Genomic DNA, 18915 nt, shown 5'->3' on the forward strand with positions numbered 1-18915 from the left:
TTTATTTGACTGTGTTAATCTAAGCTCTGCACTGGCCGCTGAACAGCTCATCCACTGGTGCATCAGAGAATTGCTGAAAGAAGTTGACCATCTCATCTAGGCTGCGTTCCACAACAACATTCAGCTCTGTGTTGAGGGCAGTCGCAGCACCGCTTAGGATGGGGCGGCCATTTTGATCGACGCAGCAGTACGCGTTCCAGATGTACTCTGGAATGTTCACCCTTTTGACATTGTTTTTGATGATCCAGTTGTTAGAAGAAGGGATGGCACCAACCAGCACATAAGCCTGATGACAGTTTGCATTAAACAAGCTGGTCAGTTTAGACTCATGTTTGTTCCAAGCGTTCTGGTTCAGCTTTGTGTTTTGAGGCACCACATTGGTCAGCGTAAAGGTGGCATTACGACTTGGATCTAGCAGGAAGCATTTACGAAAAAAGAGAAAAGAAAGAAAAAATTATTGTGAAAGTTGCTTAAACAAATAATTTGATAAAAAAATTGATAAAAAAAAATTGAAAAATGAAATTGATGTCATTAATGGCTCACCCTAATGCTGTTCCACACCCGTAAGACCTCCGTTCATCTTCAGAACACAGTTTAAGATATTTTATATTTAGTCCGACAACATATCTAATTGTATGCACACTGTACTGTCCATGTCCAGAAAGGGAATAAAAACATCATCAGAGTAGTCCATATGTGACATCAGTTAGTTCATTAGAATCTCTTGAAGCATCGGAAATACATTTTGGTCCAAAAATAACAAAAACTACGACTTTATTCAGCATTGTCTTCTCTACTGCGTTTGTTTTCAAACCTCAAATAAAGATTCAAACGGTTATGAATTAGTGTATTGATTTATGATTCGGATCGCATGTCAAACTGCTGAAATCACGTGCAGTTTTGGAAAATACCCAAATGTATTTTCGATGCTTCAAGAGATTCTAATGAACTAACTGATGTCACATACGGACTACTCTGATGATGTTTTTATTCCCTTTCTGGACATGGACAGTATAGTGTGTATACACTTAGATATGCTGTCAGACTAAATATATCTTAAACTGTGTTCCCTAGATGAACGGAGGTCTTACGGGTGTGGAACGACATTAGGGTGAGCCAATAATGACATCAATTTCATTTTGGGGTGAACTAACCCTTTAAGTATAGCCAAATTTAAGTTGGGAAAAAATATGTTGTGTTTATAATACCAGACCTACTATTTATCTACAAATATAAATAGTAAGTGTGGTATTATAATTTTTCTAATCATATTTGGGGGTCCTTGGTTTGAAAACCCCTGATCTAGACTGTTCCGGCCCGCCATAATCAAATCTGAGTGCCATATGCTGCATCCCAATTCGCGTACGTATACTACGACCTAAAAGTATGTACTATTTTTGTGAAGAAAAAAGTACATAGTTTTGTGTGTAACAGAAAAGTAAGCAAGCTTTGGGGCATACTTCCAAAATAAAAGCTCAACTGCAGTTTCCGTCAATAGAAAAGCTCAAGGGTTTTTGTAGTGTAGTTAGTTTTAAATGGCTGTCATTATTATTATTATTATTATTATTATTAAATCATCATCATTACATCATTGCATTCTAATTGTTTGGTTTCCTAACACACCAGTGTGAATGTAAGACTGAGACACTGTATCGTGCAGCTAAAAAAAGTTAAGTTTCCCTAAACATTTTAAGTCAGTTGACCAACTTTCTTTGTTGTATTTGCACACAGAACAAGGGTAACATGGAGCTCTTAATATTGAACTTTCAAAGCGCACCAGATTGATGAATTTAAGTTAAAAATTTACACACACAAAAATTGTGGCGGGTTCAAAGTCCACCCACCACAGTCTCACAAAATCCTGTGGGAAACACATATGGCCTCAGTCCCTAAAAAGGTCAACAGGAGGGAAGGCTAATTCTTCAGGTTATACCTGCATGATGTCCGTTGGGATTTAGGTGACCACGGTCAAATCCAGAGTTTGTGTAGTCTTCATTTAAAGCCTGTTTCTCTCCCAGATAGATGTCCAGGTTCTGCTGTGACAGTTTATACCCATCTTCCATTTCACTGGACCATGTGGGATTCACCAACTAGTAAAATAATTGTTTTGATGGCTTAATCCAGAGATGTCAAAATGACAGTAATATACCAATTTAAAAGGTATTTAAACTAAATTGGAATAATATTCCTTTTTATCCAGTAACTATTTCTCAGGGTAATATTTTACTATATTATTTTTATTTTGTTTTATCTTTTTTTTTTTTTTTTTGGTAAAATAAAACTTAAATCAAACACAACAATAATCAACACTTCCTGAAGGCACTAGATTAATAGATGTAACTCACCTGTGGCTCTACAAACCAGCGTGTCTCTCTGCCTCCACCGTTACTTGCCTGAAAGATGTATGCCGAATAGACAGCTGTACGGTAGTATGTGTCGTACAGTGTGGCGAAGTGATATGTGTTTAGAAAGCGCTGACATAAACGGACAGCATTCGGCTGGGAAGCTCCCAACTCTGGAACTTTTTCCTTGTAGAAGAACTTGATGCATTCAGGTGAATCCCAGAAGTGAGCCACCACATGTCCATCTGCTGGACCCAAGAACATGCCAGTGAGGACACACAGAATGAAAGAAACCTCCATAACGCAACAGGCTAAATACAGCTAACACGTCTTAGAGCTCTCCTTTATCACCCCTCTCTGTGTTCACTCCCCGTGACTTAACGTTACTGATAAGTAAGATTACATAGTAGATCCAAATTTAGCAACATTTGGAGTAGTTGATAAATAAATGAAGGGTTCAATTTAGCACATAAAAGGGTTTAACACCTAAAAATTAAAGGCAAGGCAAGTTTATTTATATATCACATTTCATACACAATGGCAATTTGAAGTGCTTTAAATAGAAATGAATTAAAATAGTTATAACATATGAATAAGAAATAAGATTAACATGTGTAAAAATTTAAAATAGAAACAAGGATGATGAAAACAGTTGTACAGAGAATTAAAAAAAAAAAAAAAAAAAGATCAGATTCTAAATTTGGGTTCCCCCTATCAGAGATGGAGCAGGTTCGCGATGAAGTCAGTCTAAGACGGGCTCCTGTAGGGGACGTTACCTTTGCCCCGCAGGGCCTCCCCTTCTTGAGTCCCCTTCTTTACACCGTCTGCTGCAACAAGCAGAATGAAGCGAAGCACACTGCTCTCCTTTTCCAATCTCCTCCAGTCAGACAGCTCTAACCAAAAATAATAATCAACAGATGCATAAGAAATAGAAATATACAGTTGTAAAGAGAATTAAAAAGAATAAAATTATGATATATAGATAAAATAATAACCAAAGATAAGAACAAAGGTAAAGTAAAACAGTTTTAAGAGAATAAAACTGACTCATTTTAATACTGTTCTGAACTGGCATAAACTACTTTTAAACTACTACTGGCACTACTTTTATGCATAAAAAGTTCATAAATTATCGTAAAACTAATCCATATTAATTTAGCGGTTTAGTCCAAATTTACTTGAAGAAACATGATCACTTTATCTGATTAAGATATTTAATTTAGGCTTTTAATTTAGAATTATTCACATATAAACATTCATCAATATTTAAATGTTCATTCAATGTAAATATACTGTGTGTGTGTGTGTGTGTGTGTGTGTGTGTGTGTGTGTGTGTGTGTGTGTGTGTGTGTGTGTGTGTGTGTGTGTGTGTGTGTGTGTGTGTGTGTGTGTGTGTGTGTTTGTGTGTGTGTGTGTGTGTGTGTGTGTGTGTGTGTGTGTGTGTGTGTGTGTGTGTGTGTGTGTGTGTGTGTGTGTGTGTGTGTATGCGTATGCGTGTATGCGTGTGTATGTATGTATGCATGTATGTATGTATGCGTGTGCGTGTGCGTGTGTATGTATGTATGTATGTATGTATGTATGTATGTATAATCTATGTATGTATGTATGTATGTATAATCTATGTATGTATAATCTATGTATGTATGTATGTATGTATGTATGTATGTATGTATGTATGTATGTATGTATGTATGTAGGTAGGTATGCGCGTGTGTATGTATGTATGTATAATCTATGTCTGTATGTATGTATGTATGTATGCGCGTGTGCGTGTGTATGTATGTATGTATGTATGTATTCTTGTTGTTGTTATTTTTCAGCAAAGGTTGTGTGTGTCAGTGTGTTTGTTTCCCGTGACTCAAAAGTGACCCTGTGGGAACAGCACTGGTGTCTGACCTTGATGTAACCCAAGAGAGGCTCTGATGAACAAATGAAAATGTGCCTTACATCTGGTGCCCTCTAGTTTGTGCTTACTGTTCACATTCCCCATTGCACATAAATCAAGGAAAATCAAGGACAATTACCTTATTTTTAATATTGAGCATGTTTTATTTCTTGCTAAATATATCAAAAAGAGATAAAGGTGAACACATGTGGCACGTTATGGAGGGGCTTGAGCTCTAATATCTCCCTGGACTAAAGCAAGAAATATAAAAAATAAACATATTAATAATAAATGATATAAGTGTTTAGAAATAAAGATGGCAGATCAAGTTAAAGTGTTATTTTATTATTTAAAACATGGATTCATATTTTGAATTAACTTTTATTTCTATACTTTTTGTTTTCAGTCACTTAAATTTAGTTTTCATAATTTTATGTGCTTTTGAGATTTTTTACAGTTACAGTTTATTTTACAGTATGTTCACTTACCTGCACTTACCCAAGACATTACTGGTTAATATAAGGTATAGCTATTACAGTAATTATTATTATAAGTATATGTATATGCGGAACAGGACTGTAATATGAAGTGCTACGTTTTTTATTGTTTTTTAAGTCGAATTCTTTCATCTAATATTTGTATTTTATTTTATTTCAGCTTTATTTCAATTAATGACAATACATTTTCGGTAGTTTTGGATAACAACAACATCACTGAGGTTAAATGAATCAGGACTGAGTCAGTATTATAAAAATACAACCTAAAATAACAGTTCTCGTAATGTGACCCCTTTTTCTTGGTAAATTTGCTTGCAATGAAGCACTTGTTTTTGTGTGTGTGTGTGTGTGTGTGTGTGTGTGTGTGTGTGTGTGTGTGTGTGTGTGTGTGTGTGTGTGTGTGTGTGTGTGTGTGTGTGTGTGTGTGTGTGTGTGTGTGTGTGTGTGTGTGTGTTTGTGACATATCAGGACACAAATGTGGGTATGACACAGGTATTACAGGAGAGGGTGAAATATGAGGACATTACCCATGTCCCCACTTTTGTGTGTGTGTGTGTGGGGGGGGGGGGGGTCTTTGATAATAAAAAATGCTCAGCATTATTCATTTTTTTTATATATATATACGGTTAGTGCTTGTCAGAATAGTATACTGTTGTATATGTTGTGACTAACACTAGATGGCAGAATAATGACAGATTTTTATGTGGCATTAGAACTCAGCAGGACCCTAGGCCTCAGATTCCTTCAGAATATATAAAGAGCTAGAAAAAAAGAGTTATGTAGAGGTAATATAAGGTCTTTTTAAAGCCTATTTATACAGCATATTATATATATAGGCCTATGTATGTATATGTATATATATATATATATATATATATATATATATATATATATATATATATATATATATATGCTGAAGTGTGTTCAGATGATCAATTTTAGTATAAAACGCACTGCGTGTGTGAGTGTGTGTGTGTGTGTGTATATATAATACACACACACACTCACACGCAATGCGTTTTATACTAAAATTGACATGTAGAAATGTGTTACAAAAGTTATTATTTAAATTGATGCTTTAAACATTAAAATCTCAAATATTACCATGTCACATGTTGGTTTAAGTTCAATATCACAGATATCTTCACGAAATAGTTCAAAAAGGAACTATTTGAGACAAAATACCTTCATAAAGCCACATATCTATGATTTTCAGACCCGTGTGGAACGGGCCAAATTCAAAGATCCTCCATCCACTCTCCTCCTCTCTGTCCTTTAAGTCTATGCATTTCAGATTTATTCATACATTTCCAATATATTTATGCATGAGTTCTCTCCACTCACCCCTCCCTTCCTGCACACCCCATCCCATTACTGTAATCCATCACCCCAGCATCATCCGCCATGCAAGCAGCCCCTGAGTTGCCATGGCAACCACCTCAGGCCCCAGCTCTTTGCAGCCGTGCTCTTATTGGAAGGAAGGCTCAGGCAGTCTGAGGCTGTCTGGTGGATGTGGTAATTGGCTTGGAGTCTCCAATCACCCCCACTCCCCCCCACAAACACACACACACACACAGACACACACACAATCTCAAACGCATATGCACGAATAATGCAGCAGAACGCACAGATGTTTTTTTTATTTTTTACTTTATTTAGAACTGAACGTTATGGCCAGAAATCTCAGTGCGGGTTTAAATTTTGTGGTTTGGAAAGACATATTGGAATTCAGATTGTGTTAACAAAAGGAAAATGATCATTTATTTATTTATTTAATGCGGATCAAGACTATACAGTGTTAAATTAAATAAAACAGAATTATAAAAAAAACAGTGTGTCGCAAATAGACTGTTTACTGGTTAGTTAATCGTGTTTCTCCAAAACAGGCAGGCAGAAGGTGCAAATATCTGTTTTATAATTTACTCTTCCAATTAAAAGCACAGCTTTTTAGTGCAGCATGTCTGCTAGGTTGCGTGTCATTTATCAAGATGTAATGTTCTAGCTGTAGGAAAGAGGGAAAAATGCCTTATTTTATCTCACAAACCGCTACAGCAGACGGTTTCATTTGCACCAGATCAGGAAACATGATATTAGTAAACATTATATATATATATATATATATATATATATATATATATATATATATATATATATATATATATATATATATATATATATATATATATATATATATATATATATATATATATATATATATATATATATACCACCCTGTCTGCTTATAATTTTAGACAAGGTATTTTACACCAAGACAGTCATAATGTAGGAGGAAAAGTAATTTTTAATAAAAAATTAATAAATTATAAAAATGACTTCCCCGCCCTCATGCAGTGTTATCTCTTCTCTTCTCTTCTCTTCTCTTCTCTTCTCTTCTCTTCTCTTCTCTTCTCTTCTCTTCTCTTCTCTTCTCTTCTCTTCTCTTCTCTTCTCTTCTCTTCTCTTCTCTTCTCTTCTCTTCTCTTCTCTTCTCTTCTCTTCTCTTCTCTTCTCTTCTCTTCTCTTCTCTTCTCTTCTCTTCTCTTCTCTTCTTCTCTACTGGTGCGAGGGCTGGACAACCTGTCACTCATATGCGATCCACCAATAGCAAACCATTGGAGAAAGATCTTTTCTGAAGTTGAAAAGCATGAAATGGTGCTATGTTATGCAAAAGGCATTAAAACAACGGATATTGTGAGACTGAACTGAGCTTATCAATTATCATGATTTGTGAGTAACTTACAGCACAAGAGAATTTGTTCAGATAAAGGCTTATTACGGAAAGTTTCTGAATTGTATTAAAAGGACAGCAAGCCACTGCAGCAAACAGGTATTTGAAGCTGCTGGAGTCTCAAGAGCATCTCTATGCAGGCCGACAGTTGTGCGAAAGTTGCATATCAGCCACTTCTGACCAAAGCTCACAAAGAGAAACATTTACAGTGGGGTAAGAAATACATTTTCAAACAGTTTTATTGATGCTGCAGCATGGTAAAGTTTTTCAGCATGGTAGTGCATTGTCCTGAATGAAAAGTACTATCTTTCTTTTTATACCATATCATAAAATGATCAGTTATAAACGCCACATATCTTGCCACTAATATCTTGCAGAAGAATTTTGACACCCTCAAAGACCCTAAAGAGACCTTCCTCTCACTTCCCAATATTCCAGGCTAAATCATTGCCCCGCCGGCTCCTTGTTGGCGTCACAGTGTTTTTGGAGCGTGGTGGTCCCTCACCAACCATCCATTAATCTAGAGTTACCATCCATTTCTACTCTCACCCACTGTAAATGTTTCTCTTTGTGAGCTTTGGTCAGAAGTGGCTGAAATGCAACTTTTCGCAGAACTGTCAGCCTGCATAGAGAGGCTCTTGAGACTCCAGCAGCTTCAAATACAGACCCGATTCCAAAAAAATTGGGACACTGTAGAAATGTGAATAAAAAGGGAATTTATATTTTATTCATAATAGAATAGATAGCAAATCAAATGTTGAAAGTGAGAAATTTTGAAATGTCATGCCAAATATTGGCTCATTTTGGATTTTATTAGAGCTACACATTCCAAAAAAGTTGGGACAGGTAGCAATAAGAGGCTGGAAAAGTTACTTGTACATATAAGGAACAGCTGGAGGACCAATTTGCAATTTCTTAGGTCAACTGGCAACATGGCTGGGAATAAAAAGAGCCTCTCAGAGCGGCAGTGTCTCTCAGAAGTCAAGATGGGCAGAGGATCACCAATTCCCCAAATCCTGCGGCGAAAAATAGAGGAGCAATATCAGAAAGGAGTTTCTCAGAGAACAATACAGAGTTTAAAGTTATCATCATCTACAGTGCATAATATCATCCAAAGATTCAGAGAATCTGGAACAATCTCTGTGCGTAAGGGTCAAGGCTGGAAAACCATACTGAATGCTCGTGATCTTTGGGCCCTTAGACGGCACTGCATCACATACAGGAATGCTACTGTCATGGAAATCACAACATGGGCTCAGGAATACTTCCATAATTCATTGTCAGTGACCACAATCCACCGTGCCATTCGCAGTTGCTGGCTTAAACGCTATAGGTCAAAAAATAAGACATAACTAAACATGATCCAGATGTTTTCTCTGGGACACGGCTCATTTAAAATGGACTGTGGCAAAGTGGAAAACTGTTCTGTGATCAGACAAATCCAAATTTAAAGTTATTTTTGGAAAACTGTGGCGCCATGTCATCCGGACTAAAGAGGACAAGGAGTGCTCAGTTCAGAACCCTTCATATCTGATGGTATGGGGTTGCATGATCAACATCTGCAAAGGCACCATCAATGCTGAAAGGTATAGCCAAGTTCTAGAACAACATATGCTCCCATCCAGACGCGTCTCTTTCAGGGAAGACCTTGCATTTTCCAACATGTCATTGCCAGGCCACATTCTGCATCAATTACAATATCATGGCTGTGTAGAAGAAGGATCCGGATACTGAAATGACCAGCCTGCAGTCAAGATCTTTCACCCATAGAAAACATGTGGCACATCATAAAGAGGAAGATGCGAAAAAGAAGACCTAAGACAGCTGAGCAACTAGAAGCCTGTATTAGACAAGAATGAGACAACATTCCTATTCCTAAACTTGAGCAACTTGTCTCCTCAGTCCCCAGACATTTGCAGACTGTTATAAAAAACAAGAGGGGATGCCACACAGTGGTAAACATGGCCTTGTCCCAAATTTTTTGAGATGTGTTGATGCCATGAAATTTAAAATCAACTTATTTTCCCCTTAAAATTATACATTTTCTCAGTTTAAACATTTTGTATCTATGTTGTTTCTGAATAAAATATTGAAATTTGAAACTTCCACATAATTGCATTCTGTTTTTATTCACAATTTATTATTATTCACTCCCAACAATTTTGGAATTGGGTTTGTACTTGTTTGCTGCTCAACAGTGGAGTTTTTTTTTTTTTTTTTTTTGCTGTACTTTTACTACAATACATTTTTTGACAGAATTTTCCTTAGTAAGCCTTTATTTTACTGAGTTCTCTTGTGCTGTAAGTTAAACACACATCCAAAGTGTATATAACTTTCTTCTTTCAGCCGAACACAAACTATCTAAAAGTTACAGGAAATAATTCCCTGCCTCTTCCCAGCTTTGTAATGACATTGAATATTATCTGAGTTTTTGAATCTCTAAAAAGTGCATCCATCACAAAAGTAATCCATACCACTCCAGTGGGTTAAATTCCTTCTGAAGGGCAGTGAAGGAAAGAGATGGGTTTTTGTAAGAAAAATATATTTAACGGCCGTGTGTGTGTTCACTTCGAGAGTCGAGTTCCAGTGGGAGGGTGATCTCTGACCCAATGTTTGATGTAGGATGTAGGACATTGGCCTATCGCAAGCTTAGGTAAGAATAGACACCGCTCATGAAAACCACATAATTATCACGTGAATGTGCATATACCTTTGTCGGAAGCCAGTTATTATAGTTTCTAAAGTTTTAAATTTGGATATTTTTCTTAGAAAAACTGGTAACATTTTACAATGGGGAGTAATTTGGGGCGGCAGTGGCTCAGTGGTTCATGTAGACTGACAAATTGGAAGGTTGGCGGTTCGATCCCCGGTTCCACCTGACCATGTGTCGAGGTGTCCGTGAGCAAGACACCTAACCCCAACTGCTCCCAATAACTTGCCCCGGCCATGCACGGCAGACACCGCCGTTGGTGTATGAATGAGAGAGTGAATGGGTGAATGTTAGGCAACATGTAAAGCGCTTTGGATGTCCATGGGTCTGTTAAAAGCGCTATATAATGCAGTCCATTTACCATTTATAAAAGGGCTCTAAAAGCAGCCGATATCCAACTAATATCAAATAACCAAACCAATCCAAGGTTGCCAAAATACACAGACTGAATCACCTCAACAAAATCAAGTATTGTGAATAAAATGACTTTATGCATTTCTTTACTAAGAATGAAAGCATCAGAAATACAATTATAAATGTACAACCTCTCCCTTGAATAACAACTGCAGTACAACTATAGGACAGGAAGAGCTAAACTTTCATTGTTTCTAAACATACAAAATGTTTATTAGATCCAATACCCACTAAACTACTGAACGAGTTTTGACCTGTAGCAGAAGAGCCTCTTCTCAATATTATTAACTCATCTTTACCTCTAGGTCATGTCCCAAGACCGTTCAAGATGGCAGTTATTAAGCAAAGAAACCACAACTAGATCCAAATTAATTAGTAAATTACAGACCCATTTCAAATCTTACATTTCTGTCTAAAACATTAGAAAGAAGTGTCCGCTCAAGTCCGCTCAAAAACATTTCAGTCTGGATTCAGACCCCATCATAGCACTGAAACTGCATTCATTAAAATGACAAATGACTTACTCCTAGCTGCTGACCAAGGCTGTAACTCAATAATAGTTTTACTTGATCTTAGTGCTGCATTCAACATCATGTCATAAACTACTCTTAGATTGATTACAAAATTAAATTGGTATTCAGGGACATGCATTCAATTGGTTTAGATTGTACCTAACAGACCGTCACCATTTTGTCTATTTAAACGGAAATCTACGATAACATTGGTAAATTATGGAGTGCAGCAAGAATCTGTGTTTGGCCCTCTGTTATTCTCAATATATATGCTGCCACTTGGTAATATTATAAGAAAACATGACATTCGTTTCCACTGTTATGCCTGATGATACTCAGTTATATATTTCAGCATGACCAGATGAAATCTCAAAATTATTGTTGAGAGTGTGTTAAAGATATAAAATATTGGATGACCAGTCATTTTCTCCTATTAAATTCAGATAAGACTGAGGTATTACTTTTAGGATTTGTGTACAAAAAAAAAATTACACAAAATCTCTTAGTGAATTCTCTTACTGTTACTTCATCCGTTACAGTTAAAGACCTGGGTATTATATTAGACAGCAACTTGCTTTCGAAAATCATTTTACATATATAACAAAAACAGCTTTCTTCCACCTCAGAAACATTGCTAAGCTATGGAACATGCTATCTGTCTCTTATACAGAAAAGTTAGTTTCATGCATTCATGACCTCAAGACTGGAGTTAAGTTCCGTATGAATTATAAACGATTGCCTCTGACCGAAGACCTAAGGCCCTAAACGGTTTAGCTGCCATGCATTTAACTGAACTTTTACTATTACCCTATACAGTCCTTCACGCTCTTTGAGATCACAAATCTCTGAGCTTCTGGTAGTACCTAGGATATCTAAGTCCACTAAAGGAGGGAGAGCGTTTTCATATTTGGCTCCTAAACTTGGGAATAGCCTTCCTGATAATGTTGAGGGCTCAGACTCACTCCCTTTAAGTCTAGATTAATGATGAATCTCTTTAGCTAAGCATTCACATAATGCATATCATGACTTTGTACTCCAGTTATATCAGTGCACATGATTGTTTTTGCTTAATGTTTTGAACAGCAGCTACGCTAATTATTGTCCTGTTCTGTTTTATCCCGAGGTAACTAAGAAAGTCCCTTAGCTCCAGTCTGGATCCTGCCTCTCTTGAAGGCTTCAGATGACAAACACCCCTTGAAGAGACGACTCCAACTCTACCTCCAACAAACCTTTTCTATATACCCTAATCATTGTTATCAACATGTATTATTTACTTTGATGAGCCCATTGTTTCTGCCTTAAATTATTACATTGTTTTTAAATACATTGTTAGCTAAATATGTGGTTGTATATTTTCTGAAATCCATAACTTGGACACAGTCTCCTCTGATAACAAGTAACACTAAATTGAAAAAATTATAAAGCTCAAAGTTTAATGCCAAGCGAGATATTTTATTTAACAGAAGTTCCCTTTTAAAGCCTACAGCGAACGGCCGGTTTGGACTACACCTCTGCACTTCCTGGCAGGAATGACGTCACTAGAACCGTTCGTTGACTAACCCTCCGCCCACAAGTACACGCAAAATAGGGGGCGTGGTCTTGTTGCTCTCCCACGTGGAGAAGAGCGCGCATTTAGCACTTGCATCTCCCCGTTATGGTAAGAGGCGGGACCTTTCCTGGCAAAGTGCGCTAAGCTGCTGTCCAATCACAACACGGGAAGCGCTGGCCCAATCAGAACTCGTTACGTGTTTCTGAAGGAGGGACTTCAGAGAACAAGGAAATCATCAGGCCGTTTTTAGGACAGAGGAAACAGCGCTGTACAGATAAGTCAATTGTGTGAAAAATACTATGTTTTTTTACACGCGAAACATGAACTAATGTTATATTGCACACTGTAAACATAATCAAAGCTTCGAAAACACGCGAAGAACGGGACCTTTAAAGCTGCTTTGAGAAGATATGTATTGTGAAAAGCGCTATACAAATTATGCGAATTGAATAGAATAATAATACCTTATTCTGTATGACCATATTCTACATCTGTTACTACTACCAAATACATCAACTTAAACACTACAACTACTTTACTAACTATTAATAAGCAGTAAATTAGGAGGTTATTGAAGCAAATGTCATAATTAAGTGAATATGCATTCCCCATACTAATCTGAAAAACCCCTGCTTCAGAAGGCATTTATTAACCCACTGAAGTCGCACGGATTACTTTTATGAAGGATGGATGCGCTTTTAGGACTTTCAGAAAACAATCTCTCTATTCATTGACATTACAAAGCGGGGATGAGCCAGGCTATTATTTGATATAACTCGGATTGTGTCTGGCTGAAAGAAGAAAGTCATATACACCTATGGCTTGAGTGTGAGTAAATGATGGGATATTTTTATTTTTTTTGTGAACTATTCCTTTAAATTCTGTATTTCAGTGCTGCTTCGCTGGAAACATCACAGAAGACAACTTCGGATAATGGTACCATTTTTTTATTTCCTGCTTGTCAAAATGGACAGAAATAAAAGAAAGGACATTCTTTAAAATGGATCACTGGGCAGCAGTCATCAGAGCCGCTCAGTTCCACGAGGAGCACCCATTTCAAGTTCAATGAAAACAAATGTACAACTCAGTCCTGAGTCAGAACACGCATCGTTTCTCCATACGACTGTTTTATTTTTCTATGGACAGTTACAAGAAAGGAAAACACTCACGCACCCTCTCGCACAAGAGTATTTTTTATGTGTGTGTTTGTGGGGGAATAAAAAAAAAACTGCAAGCGAAAATCACAGCACAACAATATACAGGTAGAGAAGACCCTGTGAAATCAGCGAGACAGATTAAAGACAAATAGAGCACAGATCTCAACCCAAGCAGGACAGAGGACACAGTGGTCCGCGTTGAAATGTAGTCGCTCACCATTTTAACAATCTGGTTAAGCCTTGTGTACCCATTAACCAACCCTCCTCCCACATAATGCCACTCATACCCTCACATTACTAAGAATACAATCACATCATTATGACTCCACCCCTCGTCAATAAAGACCTGTGAACTAACAAAATATCTTCATACAAACCAATCACAGCCCCTCTTTCAAACTTTAGGGGACATGAAAACAGCTTGACAATCGTTTGTAGTTCTAGAAAATACTACAGAACATGAAGGTTAGTTTCTAACCAAAAATCTCACCAAGGCAGACAACTCAAAATAAATATTCCCCCTCTTAATACTGTTAAAAGTAAATTGTGTAATTTTACTACTGCAAAGATTATAAAAAGGTTTTCAAAACACTCCTACCAGCCCTTCCACCTGCCATTGGTCACACACACAGATAACTCCACCTCCAAACGTTTGCTATTGGCTTAGCCAGTGTTGCTATGCGGGCCGCTCAAACAAACAATGTTTTGAAAACACCACAAAGCCAGTGTTTTGGCTTCAGGAACTGAGAGGGAAATAATTCAACACATTCCATGTGCAATTACTGTGTGTTATCGATATCAGAAAATGCTAAATGTGTCTATAATTTTGTCTCTGGTGTAATTGCTTCAATTAAAACGCTCTGATAGTGCCCTCATCCCAAAAAATCACACAGACTGTGCAAAATAGTCATAAGTACAAAAAGGAACAACAAGGGGTTGGCTGAACAGAGAGGTTGATATATCAAAATGTGAAATCAAGACTATTTCTACCGAAGACTAAACATTTCTACAACTCTTTGAAAAAGAATTGAAAACATTTACATATGGCGTCAGAGTTACCAATGGTGTAGTGCTCATTAAAACCATAAATTGGAAAATTATACAAAAATAGAAATAACCCAGTAACATGGATTAATATTTCACTGACAGCGTAGAAAAGGCTGTTTTCACATTTTGATGAATTACAGCACATAAAACATTTCACTTGAGTCTATAACATGGACTGATTCTGGAAAGACAGAGCACTTATCTATTTACAGCAAACGTCTCGCAACTTAAAGCTCAAGGACTCGGCGTAGAGAAAATGGCAGGCAGTCTTTTCAGTTAGGCCACGGATAAGAGGGGACTTTGGGTTTAAAACGGTCACCTCAGCACAATCGCACACACGCACACATGCTGCCGTCCCCGTAACGCTCCTCTGGATTTAGCTTGACATTTTTTCTTCTTTTAAGCAGGCTGCAGTAGCAAGTCTCAGAACACAAAGCAGACTTACAGATAGTAAAGAGCTCATTCTACAAAAGAGGCGCACAATTTTCTTGTCACAAAAAAAGGAAAATGCCCCTCCAAAGAGAGTGGGGGGGAAGGAGTCTCCAAAGCTGGCCTTCAGTTTGTCCAGGAACTCAAAATCGCATCCGAAAACGTCAGAATTTCACAAACTCCTCCCCCTTTTTAAAACACCCCACCCACTAGCATTCTGTCTTTACAGTTTCAAAGTTCCACGAGAGTTTTAAAGCGCACATACATACCGACGCAACTTCCCCAGAGAGGGTCACAAACACAAAAACATTATTGCAGAATAAGTGTGCTTTCTTCGATTTTTTGTCCTTAAATTATTTAAAAACGATACTATTACAACATGCAAGCAAGTCATCATAAAAAAAGAGAACAATCGAACGTTTAACGCCCTGTTTTTAAAACAAGGACAGACGTTGCCCGATAAATATACACTCTTATAAACGCACCCTGGCTGAGAGGGAATTTTAAGTTGGCTTGTTCAGAATAGGAAGAGGGGGTGGGGATCGTGTTGGAAGTACGGAATGAGTCAGCTGGATTTTGGAAATCTGCTTTTCCTTCTTTTCTTTTTTCTTCAGCAAGTTTGACTCTGGCTGATAGACATGCACCTCGGACCTAAAGGGATCTATCTATGCATGAAAACTGTTTGCAGCATTATGACTTCCCTTGGGCAAAAGTAAGTGACTTGATATTCCAGAATTTTCCAGATTCAATACAAGTTCAGCAACATTTGTGGTATAATGTTGATTACCACAACAACTAAAAAATTCTACTTGTGTCTTGTTTTCTTAAAAAAAAAAACAACTGCAATGTAAATGAAAGGGGCCAATTATTTTGAGGATTTAAAAGCAGAAATGTGAAGATTATTATTTTTATAAAAGCACTTTCTGTAAACACGTATTTTGTTCACATTTTTGTTTTATGGTTTTAGGCATGACATTGTCATGGCAACAAAGTTGTTTAATTGCACAGCTTTACACAGAAAAGGTCAGTATGTGATTTTATTCAGACTAAAATCATATACACTCATATTGTTTGCGTCTTGTGGCTATACTTTTGAAATAATGAGTATTTTACGTTTTACAGATTGGCCCCATTCATTTTCATTCTAAGTCCCTCACTGTAAAGGTTTGCGAGGGATGGATTTTTCAATCCTGCTCCAGAAAAAAAAAAAGTTATATTTTGTCCCGCTTTCTTTGCAAAAGTCTGCAGGAGGAGGTCTAGACTGATTTTTCAGTCACAGTACGGTGTCATAGGCAATTTTTTTTCAATTCCCACCAATTGCTTCAGATCTCAGGTGCCAGACTTGTGCAAGTTACATGTTGGCATTCGTCTCAGCAGGCAAAGGGAATTCGCTCTAAGCTGTTTCAATTGTACATTGTCGCATACATTTGAATCTTTGCATTAGGTCCTGTGGATCCCAAAATTTACCTCACAGTAACCCTTTTTTCTTTTAAAGAAATAAAGTACATGTTTTGTGGTTATCAACTTTATTCTACAAGTGCTTGTATTGAACCCGTAATATCTCTTTTAAAGGGTACGTTCACCCAAAAATGATAATTCTGTCATTAATTACTCACCTTCATGTTGTTCCAAGCACTAAGACTTTCATTCATCTTCAGAATATAAAGAAGATACTTTTGATGCACTTTTTGTCCCTCCATTGACAGCTTCGCAACTACCAGTTTGACGCTTCAAAAAGTTCATAAAGAGATTGCAAAACTAATCATATGAATCAAGTGTCTATGGAGAGACAGAAAACTCTCAGATTTTATCTCAAATATAAAATTCTTCATTTGTGTTTCGAAGATAAGTCGACGAAAATCTTACGGGTTTGGAACAACATAAGTGTGAGTAACAGAATTTTCATTTTTGGATGAACTATCCCTTTAACACAGACTATGTCCATGATATATAACCTTTTTTTTTTAATTGAGTGTAATGTGTTGCAAGAACCAAAAGTTGTATCCTCAAGGGATATTAATTATTGAAGAATTCATTCATCTCTACAACAGAAGTCTAATTACAGCTAGAATAAGGCCAAATTTAATGACTAAACATGATCTCATTACGTGCTGGTGTCTGCTCCTGAAGAATATACCACAAAAAAAAAAAAAAAAATTATCAATGGCACGTTGATACCATCTCTCACCAGAGCTAAACAAACCAAAAGCTGCGGTGAGATCAAGCGGCGCTCGTCTCATCTGCAGTTGGTGCGTCATCTAATGATGTCACAGAGACTCCTCCCACTGACATGCCCCCCTCAGATTCGTGCAAAATGTCTCCTCGGCGACAAATCGTTTGGCACTACTTGTCTAGCCACCATAAGATGGAGTCAGACAAGAAGAAGACCTCTCTGATCATTGAAGGAAAGAACTCTTTGGAGGGACTGACGAGGAAAGGTCTGCTTGAGTCCCAATTGACATACAAAAATGTTAGTTGCACCCTACATTTTCCTTGCAGTCACCATTTAGGCATTGGGCAGATGAAACGTGTTCTCTTCTGGTGGATGTTGGGGGAGTCTCTTTGGATCTGTGATGATGGGATAGAGTAGGATGAGACTGCTAGGGTGAAGTAGGGCACGGAGATTAGGTTAGTGTGATGTAGGCGGACGCTTTTTCCTTTAGCTGGCGCAGACACAGATGGCAACTCCAGCTCCCTGCAAAAGAAGAGACACAAATCTTGTAGAAAACTGAAGCGTGTAATATTTGGCCAAAGTTAGACATAGCACTTTTAAATTCTTGTACACTGCAAAAATTTAGTATTTTTAATCTTTTTTTAGAGAATATATCATTGTTGTCAGGCAGAAACCTTGTATCTGCATATTTCATCTTTTTGTCTCCATAAATCATTACTATTGGTCGCCCTTTATGGATGTCTGTATATTTAACCAATGAAAAGTATTTGAAAAAGCTTGTGGCTAAACGTAACTTCATTGGATCCTCAGTAAAGCCTCTTAACTCCACCAGCCGCTATTGTGAATGAATTGTCTCTGCTTATTTGCAAAGCAATACTGGATATACAGAATATAGAGAAGCATTTGTCGCCAAGTCATTGACAATACTGTTTAAATAGCCTGTGCGAAGCCTGTAAAGGTCCAGTGTGTAATATTTATGAGGATCTATTAACAGAAATGCAATAAAATATACATAACTATGTTTTCAGTGGAATACTGAAACTACACTGTGGGTCCCCTTACAGTGAAGTCATTTTGCCCCGCCATGTTTCTACAGTAGCCCTAAACGGACAAACTACAGAGCACCGGCTACACTCTGCTGTCTCAAATGACAACATCTTTGTCCTGTGTCGGCCACCGTAGCTCCTCTATGTGTTCTGAAAGGGAGGGGTGAGCGGTGGACTGGGCGTGAGCGCCAATTCGAAACCTTACCGCTAGATGTCGCTAAAATGTACACACTGAACCTTTTATTTTTAAAAACATTTAAAAACATGACATTTTGGCCAAATGACAGAAAAAACTGAGCGCCCACATACAGTAAACTTTATAACCTGTAAAATGGTGAAAACATGAGCTGCACTTACTGCCTCAGATACGGCCATTCTAATGATGGACAAAACACGCTGCGTTCCAGTTCGTTTTTATCATGCCCT

The 18915-nt window shown here is 37.4% G+C and overlaps 3 protein-coding genes across 5 annotated transcripts in view; all 3 read right to left on the bottom strand.

The window, feature by feature from the left end:
• The window catches only part of LOC137084668 (bifunctional polynucleotide phosphatase/kinase-like), a 125951-nt gene that overhangs the window by 29626 nt on the left and 77410 nt on the right, over positions 1-18915 (bottom strand). The window lies entirely within an intron of this gene.
• si:dkey-243k1.3 (endonuclease domain-containing 1 protein-like) lies at positions 18-17589 on the bottom strand. Of its 3 annotated transcripts, none has more exons than XM_067451039.1 (5): positions 17459-17589; positions 3119-3235; positions 2346-2587; positions 1934-2090; positions 18-411 (listed from the first exon to the last, which is right to left on the bottom strand). In XM_067451039.1, exons 1-5 carry the CDS (start codon positions 17526-17528, stop codon positions 20-22), a joined length of 978 nt encoding a protein of 325 aa, XP_067307140.1. In that variant the 5' UTR covers positions 17529-17589; the 3' UTR covers positions 18-19. The 3 variants fall into 3 exon arrangements, with proteins under 3 accessions (XP_067307140.1, XP_067307139.1, XP_067307141.1); XM_067451038.1 differs by having other exon boundaries at positions 2346-2590; XM_067451040.1 differs by lacking the exons at positions 3119-3235; positions 17459-17589 and having other exon boundaries at positions 2346-2642.
• The window catches only part of dpf1 (double PHD fingers 1), a 63990-nt gene continuing 58641 nt past the window's right edge, over positions 13567-18915 (bottom strand). Inside the window, 1 exon segment of the mRNA XM_067451037.1 lies at positions 13567-17965. Within this exon segment, the coding sequence (XP_067307138.1) occupies positions 17895-17965 (71 nt within the window). The 3' untranslated portion in view covers positions 13567-17894.

The sequence above is a fragment of the Pseudorasbora parva genome, chromosome 8 (assembly GCF_024679245.1).
Source record: "Pseudorasbora parva isolate DD20220531a chromosome 8, ASM2467924v1, whole genome shotgun sequence".
NCBI lineage: Eukaryota > Metazoa > Chordata > Actinopteri > Cypriniformes > Gobionidae > Pseudorasbora > Pseudorasbora parva.